The 7,719-nt window shown below is 41.5% G+C and overlaps 2 protein-coding genes across 2 annotated transcripts in view; one reads left to right on the top strand and one right to left on the bottom strand.

Annotated features, from left to right (window-relative positions):
* The window catches only part of LOC105917273 (carboxypeptidase Q), a gene marked incomplete in the record, with an annotated part of 60,195 nt that overhangs the window by 15,416 nt on the left and 37,060 nt on the right, over positions 1-7,719 (bottom strand).
* LOC105917274 (sister chromatid cohesion protein DCC1) lies at positions 1,324-6,927 on the top strand. Its single transcript, XM_012852031.3, has 9 exons — positions 1,324-1,613; positions 2,120-2,288; positions 2,681-2,815; positions 2,922-3,012; positions 3,121-3,259; positions 3,405-3,457; positions 3,553-3,707; positions 5,420-5,568; positions 5,656-6,927. Exons 1-9 carry the CDS (start codon positions 1,444-1,446, stop codon positions 5,765-5,767), a joined length of 1,173 nt encoding a protein of 390 aa, XP_012707485.2. The 5' UTR covers positions 1,324-1,443; the 3' UTR covers positions 5,768-6,927.

The raw sequence follows: 7,719 nt of genomic DNA, 5'->3' as shown, positions 1-7,719 counted from the left end.
AAAACCCCCCCCCCCCCCCCCCCCCAATGATTTAATTTTGATTATTTTAAAAATTAAAAGAAGCTTTTTTTTTGTTTTTGTTCACACAGAAAAAAAAGCAAATTGTTTTTTATTACTTTTTACTAAAGGAAATATTTAAAATAACAATTTTAAGTAACTTCCAAGAAGGGACATGAAGTTTTCAAATGTAGTTTTGACACCTAAAGTTTAAGGTAATTTTCATAGGATGTAAAATGTACTTGACTTTTTTGTTTGTTTGCTAAAATGTATTTTGGTCTGACAAGGTCAAGGAATTGATATATGTAATTTGTTGTCACAAATGCAATGTACCTCCGACCTAGAGGGACTCTCAAAGTATAGCCAACTCTGTCAAAAAGAAAGTTTGGTGAATGGGAAACCTCCACATTGCAAAAAGGGAACTAAAAGTAGAATGTTCTTGAAATGAGTGTATTTGTCCTTGATTTGAGCGCATGAGTAAGATTATCTGCCAGTGGAATGAGTGTATTGACCATTAACATGAAATAATTAGATACACTCCACTTGAGTTGGAGATGAGCTGTTCATATTTTAAGTGCAAAAATCTTATACCATTGGCAGATCATTTAAACTTGCCTGTTCAAATCAAGGACAAATACTCTAATTTCAAGAAAATGTTGCTTACTTTTAGTTTTCTTTTTGCAGCGCAGGATTTTTCTGTTTTATGGTAAATCCAATCATACATCAAAATAAACGGAAGAATGGCTCTATTTAGTCTAGATTTAAATGTCAGAAAAATCAGTGGGGTTGTCCGAAGAGGGATGCAGACAAGAGATGCCATCACAATCTGAGAGATTCGAATATGCTCTGCGAGGCAGAGTTGGCAAATAATCTCAAAATGTGAGATATTGGTAGATTCCTGCCAATGAAAACTGAATAAATTTCAGTTTAAGGCTGTGCATACTTATGCAGCCCTGTGACCGTGCCTCTTTATTTATTTGTTCGTTCAGAAAGATTTGTTTCTCACTATATTTGCAATAGGTCAGTGTCATGTAAAAATCGAGACAAATGAGAGAAAGTCGCCGTTTTCAGGCGTAGAACAGCGTCCTTAAATCACCCTAACCTCCATGTAAATAGACCCCAGCTGTCTTACATGACTCTCTGGTCGATACGAACAGAAACTGTGTTTTGGGAAACATGTACTTAAAATAAAGTACTAAGCTGGGTTGTTGTTACAGCTAATGCCAAAATCGCATCGACTGCAGAGGTCTTGAGTTTGTACAGAAAGCAACAGCGCCCTCTGTAGGCGCAGCATTTGCCGTACACCGGTAGTGTTTACCTCACTTCCTGTCCGCGACTGAAGAGCGAGCGCGGGGAAATTTGACGTCAGAGCGTCGAGAAAGTAACATTAGCGTCGACTTCTGGCTTTTAACTCCCAGCAAGCCGACCGCGAAGCATCGAGCGAGGATGAGGAGCTTAGAGGAGGTGCAGGCCACGCTGGAGATCGCCAAACTGAAGGAGGAAGACTTGGTCCCGACGGTCCAGTGTCTGTCGTTCGGGGACAACGTCTCTTCTGCAGACTACTGCCTGATGGAGCTGGACGAAACGCTGTGCAGACACATAGAGGCTGGAGACAGGTGAGCTGTCCACAGTATGGAATGATGGGTCCGGTAATGAGTCTGAACTTGTTACCCACAAATATACAATAATGTTAAAACGTACTCTCCCTGATGATCTAAATTTTTTACATTTTATTTTGTAAGTTTTGCTTATTTAGGTTTGTTTTTGCTTTTATTTCCCTAATTTAATTGTGTTCAAGTTAGTGTTCAAATACCCAAGTATGTCTGTGTTGTCGTTTGTGGATTTGCAAATTTCTTTAATTGACTTTTTTTTTTTGTTGTTGCACATTTATGATTGAGTAAAGATGGGGGAGAGTATGAATTTGATTTTTGTGTTTTTTTTTTAATCAATGTCATGGCAAACATCAGTAACATGAATTTGGATTTGCAAATACAATTAAACCCCACCTATGCAACATATTTCTTCCCAGGAAGTTGAGCAATCCAGTTTGTAACAAACTCGTCAAATTGAATTCACGTGGAAGTGACCCGATTGACCTAACGCAACCTTTTCTTGTCTATAGTCTTGTGATTCGGGGCGATAAAGATGAGCATGCAGTGCTTTGCAGCAGCGACAGGACCTATGACCTGAAAATAGCCGACACGTCCAACCTGCTGCTGTTTGTGCCCGGCTGCAGGACGCCAGAGCAGCTGACCGACAGCCGGGACGGCTCTCGCGTCGAGCACGCTCAGGTACTGACCCCTCGCCTGCTTTTTGCAGCCAACAATCTGGCTAATATGTTAAAAACACAGAAATAACATGGCATGGATTATCAACGAAAAGTGCATTTATTTTTAGTACATCTTTCCCAAAAGTGAAACTCATATCACATAGATCCTCTCAAGCTTGTGATTCTCCATGTTGCAGAGGCACCTTTTTACTGCATTTTTTTCCTTCCACTCAACTTTTTGTTAAGTATTCATCCACCAAAATAACATAACATATAAAGTTGAAATGCATCGTCGTTTGTGTAATTAATCAATGTAATTTCTCAGTTGAATCACTTAAATGAATAATTCAGTGGCATCTTTTGATAAAGACACGCCTATAGACCATTCTAATAATTATCCCTTTCCTGTCTCAGATCTGGGGGTTCTGCAACAGTTACTGGGAGTTGAGGAAGCAGAGACCAAAACTGAAGAAGCTGAAGAAGCTTTTGATGGAGAATCCTTACGAAGGACCTTCATTAGGAGGACAAGAGGAGAACACAGAGAACAGGGTGAATATTATGATCGTCATGGGGAAATACTAACAAGAAGCACCTTTTTTTTTTTTTTTTTTTTTTTTTTTTGCAGCTGTCGGTTAATAGTTTGCTCTGTTGGCAGTACACAATGGCGGATCTGTTGGAGAGGATTCAGGCCAGTGAGGAGGAATTAAAGACCCACTTGGAGACCACCCACGCCTGTCAGATCGAGGGTAAACAGCGAGATCTTCAGAATTCCTGCAGACAGGCGTGTGAGTGTTTACGTCCGTTTGGTTTATAGGTAATGACCTAAAATGTTGTTTTTTTTTACCCCCTTACAGGATACTGGCGTATGCTGGACTTTGACTACGAGATGAAGCTTCTCGGTCATGTGACCCAGCTGGTAGATTCTGAGTCTTGGTCCTTCAACAAGGTGTCCCTTCAAACCAGTCTGGAGGAGCTGGCTCCGCTGGAGCCCAGGTAAGGAAGCCCAGATTGTTGGAGAGCTTTAAAGGAATTGGGTTTTTCTTTTTCATGAAATGGTTTGTCAGGTTTGTTCGTATGTGCTGTACGGTTTATAATCTCTGAACTCGGGTAAAAGCGAGCTGTAATATTGTTTTCACAGGGAGATGATTGAGCACTGTTTAAACTGCTACGGAAAGCGCTACGCCGAGAACGGTAAAGTAACCGAGAGACCGGAGGATTTCGTTGCTGCGCTGGCGATTCTCTGTTCTAACGCGTTTGTTTTCCTTTGCTGCTATATCTGTACACAGGCGAGGTGTTCTATGCATTGCATGAGGATAAGGTGTGCCGGGGCCTGGCGCTGATGCTGCTGCAGAACGCCGTCAAGTTCAACCTGAGGGAGTTTCAGGACGTCTGGCAGCAGAGTGTCCCAGAGGGCATGAGCACGAGACTGGAGCAGCTAAAGGTGATCGATTGTCGCTGGCAGAATCGCCTTTTATGCAAAAATTATTATTTTTTTTTTTTTCCCCTTCCATCTAACCTTTCTGTGAAACTATGGGTCTGTCCCATCAACGTGAACGAATTTTGGCCCACTCTGCACCATGGGGTCAGGTTGTTGAAATGTAAATATTTATTTCTGCACAGCGCTCTTAATGGCCCTCAGTTGGCCTGGGGTTTGGGCTTTTGTGTGGCCGTTGTCTTGTTGATGAGTCTGTTTTGGTCACGCTTCAGCCGTGGGCCAGATGGCCTCACATTTCATTCTGGAACACCTTGGTTCACAGAGGAGTTTGTGTGCGACTCGGTGTCTTCCAGTAATAGCTGAAAGAAGAAGACACTAAAGTTAGGAAAGTTGCGTAAATTATCCAATCCACTTTATTTATATAGCACGATTTAAACAAACACAAGGTTTCCAAAGTGCTGCACAAAAAAATAAAATAAATAAAAATAAGTAAAAAGCACTGCCCGCGCAGGATAAGAATATGCATGTATATACATGAAATCAACGCTCTACGTGGTGTCAAAAGCCAAAGAAAAGAGGTGGGTTTTAAAATGAGACAGAGAAGTTGCCTGTCTAATGTGCAGTGGCAATCCATTCCAAAGTTTTGGAGCTGCAACGGAAAACGCTCGTAAGTAAAGTAAATTACACTTACTTTGATACAAAATTAACTTTTAGATCATGGACTAAAGTTTCAATGGATTTCCGTCAATTGGGAAATGAGACATAAAACTAGATCCACTTGATTTTGTTGCGGTTCCCAGACTTTTTATTCAAAGTTTTACACTGAAGCTGCTCTCAACCAATGAAACCTGGCAGAGCCGGGACATTAGCCAATCAGAAAGAGGGTAGGGCGGGTCTTTGCGTTTGCGTTTCATCATCTTAACTTTTGGAAGAAGATCTCAAACTGGCCACAGATGGCATGAATGAAAGTAGCGGTGATCAAAGGTTTTCTGTGGATTTACGCGAACCAGCAAGTCGGAAAGTGCAGCGGATCGAACATCTGAGAATAAGTCCCTCTGTAAGTGTGTCCATTGCTCCTCGTCCCTCTTGCCGTTAAATTAATGAGGTATTTCCACCTGTGGTCATGTCATCTGTCAGAGTTTATTCCCTCACCTCCAGTAACTTAGCTGACAGACATGTGCAACCAACCAGGGATCTCCTCGTGATTACTACTATGTTTTTATTTAAGACGCGAAGAAGAGTAACGCGTTAGCTCGGCTAATTTATCATGAACGCTCTTTTTGTTGAAGAAGGGTCAGATACCGACCGCTGACGGTGGTGTTGAGAATAAACGGAGATGGAGCTTGGCTGAGAGAAACGGACGAGAATGGGAAGATTGTTGTGCCGTGATGCAAAAAGCTTGCCAGGCGTGTTTTTGTGCGTATTATGCATGTTACTGCACGTTTTTCTGCAGCGCACCTCCTCTTTACCTGGTGCAGCAGCTACAACAGCCGAGGTCCCTGTATCCATGGTCGACCGTGTGTTTAACCATCATGTTTATAACCGAGCGTGACCCGTCCCTCTCGACGTCTCAGCCTCTTAGTTGGTTGATTGATGGTCTCTTAAAAGGCATTTTTACCCCCTAGTATTATCTCTGCCTTTTGCTGGACCTTTTTTTGTATTGGAGGAATTCATTCACGTTCCTGACCTCAGCTCCGGCTGCTTTATGATCATTCCAGGGGGTCGCTCTGGTGGATCGGACCTCCCGCCCAGAAACCATCAGCCTGCTGCGGGTGGACGATCTCCCAGAGGACACAGTGGAGCGCTTCAATCAGCTCTTCTCGCTCAGAGAGAAGTGGACGGAGGATGACATCACGCCATACATACAGTTAGTGGTTCCTGTTTGGCCAACATAGATAAAGAATATCTGTTACTCTGGTTTCTTTAAATAACTCAGCTGCTTCTCTACACCCAGAGACCTTTGTGGAGAGAAGCAGACGACCGGAGCCCTCCTGACCAAATACGCTCGATCATCAATGCAAAACGGAATCAAAGTCTTTAACTCCAGGAGACCTGTGGCTTTATGAAGTCTCCAAGCAGACCGGAGACTGATCTAAATGAGGACATTTCTGCTATTTCATACTAATTAAATCATCTCACCTAAAATGTTATTCTGCAGTGAGCTTGTACACTTTTTAAATCAGTTTAGGCCTCTTAATATTTACTTCTCTGCTCAAAAGAGGTGAAAATGTGTCTTAAAAAAGTTTTCAGTATGAATGGATCTGTACTGTTTTTTTTGTGTTTGTTTTTTTTAATTGGACGAATTAGTAGTTGCTGTTGGACGTCAGCAGGAGTTGTTAGGGTGGTTTGACACAGGGGGGCGTGCTGCACCCAAATAACCCCCACCTAGTGACTAAGATTCTGCCCTGGTCCCTGTTGCAATCACATGACACGTAAAGTAGATTGATTTGAGTTAATGATTCATTTCCTGGCTCTTGGTTGCTGCAAAATACATGCCTGTTCCAGTCTTGGTCACAAAGATCTAAAACTAATAGAACGGGTTTCTGTTAAAAAAAAAAGTAGTCTAGATTTTTGTTATCTTTTAACAGGAGCATACTGCCTTGCAGCATTTCCCCCAATTTTGCATCAAATAAATGTTATTGGAGCTTTGATAAAATGATACTCATCCTGTGCAGTTCGGTAATAATCGAGACGTGGCCTGAGATCCATAAAAAAATAAAACAGTTTGCAAGAGATTGTCAAGCTAAAGACAATTTGGGATAAAACAGAGAATGGAAATGAAGCTTTAACATCTGCATCCTGTTGCTTTAGCTTTGAAGCCCTGTGAATCAGGACACATTCTTAAAAAAGTTATTTGTAGTGTTGGTTTTCTTCCTCATACAGTGTTTGTGTAAGAGAAAATATAAATTTTGGTTTTATTCAACCAGAGCACTTTCTTCCACGTATTTGCTGAGTCCCCTACATTGCTAGTGGCAAACTTTCTCACAGCTGTGCTTGGTGTGGTTCTCGGTCTCCATAATGATTTCTTTTTTCCTGCTACAACTGTTTGATAAAACTCAAGTCTTGACAGGACAGCTACTGATTTTGAAGGTGTTGCATTTCATCATTCTGGGTTATTCAGGGTAAAGAAGAATGAACACAATGCACGTCATATTCTCCAGTTTTCACCACTTTGTGGGATTTTGTCACAGAAATTCTCAATAAAATTCTTTGTGGTTGCACTGTGTGAAAATACACAGGGGTTTGAATAGTTCTTTGAGGCGCTGTAAATACGTCACCTAAATGCCCTGGAAAATGCAGAGATATACTGTGGGAACGTCTCTTATGTTCAGGGTTGCCTGTGGGTTTCCTGTAAGCCACGTCAAACTCATACGCGTGACTCTGATGCATTCACAGCTTGGGTTTTATTCACTTACCAAATTGAGTAAGTGGGGCGGACGCAGAAAGAGCTAACTAGACACTGACAAAACGACGTGCACGTCCATGTCTGGGCCAGACAAAGACAATGAGTTTATCTTCAGTGCCTCTGACTAACCCTGACATCACACAGAAGGACAGCTGACTTATCAGTCTAAAGGGCAACAGGTCTCAGCTGGGCTTGTTTTAAATGGTCCGATCTGCATGATTCACACTTCCCCTGAATAGAGAAACTCTGGTGACATCCTCTCTTCTGTATAAATGTTTTTCCTGCGTCTTATTCTATCTTCACAATGGTCAGTTCCCTTCTTTATATTGCCTGTGTGGTCATCTTGTCTCATTTCCCCTTCTTCCCAAGAATACCATAATCAGCAAAATGAGAGCGTTACATTATGGAAAAAGTGAAATGCTGAAAATATGTTGAATACAGTGCAAAGGGATTCATATAATCCAAATTTCAGTATATCAATTTATTTATTTATTTATTTTTTTACATATAAATATCTGAAAAGTGTGGTGCGCATTTTTATTAAACCTATGTTAGGTTCTAAAACTATCCCCATCATTGAACATGTCATGGAGTCCTGATCATGGAAAGAGT

This window comes from Fundulus heteroclitus, chromosome 3 (assembly GCF_011125445.2).
Source record: "Fundulus heteroclitus isolate FHET01 chromosome 3, MU-UCD_Fhet_4.1, whole genome shotgun sequence".
Classification (NCBI taxonomy): Eukaryota; Metazoa; Chordata; class Actinopteri; order Cyprinodontiformes; family Fundulidae; genus Fundulus; species Fundulus heteroclitus.
The sequence above is the reverse complement of the archived record's forward strand: the minus strand, read 5'-3'. Positions and strand labels throughout refer to the sequence as shown.

Coding starts and splice junctions, on each gene's coding strand:
- LOC105917274 (XM_012852031.3), top strand. CDS start 1,444: ATGAGGAGCTTAGAGGAGGTGCAGGCCACGCTGGAGATCGCCAAACTG. Junction 3,013..3,120: donor CCACGCCTGTCAGATCGAGG/GTAAACAGCGAG, acceptor ACCCCCTTACAG/GATACTGGCGTATGCTGGAC. Junction 3,708..5,419: donor CGAGACTGGAGCAGCTAAAG/GTGATCGATTGT, acceptor TGATCATTCCAG/GGGGTCGCTCTGGTGGATCG.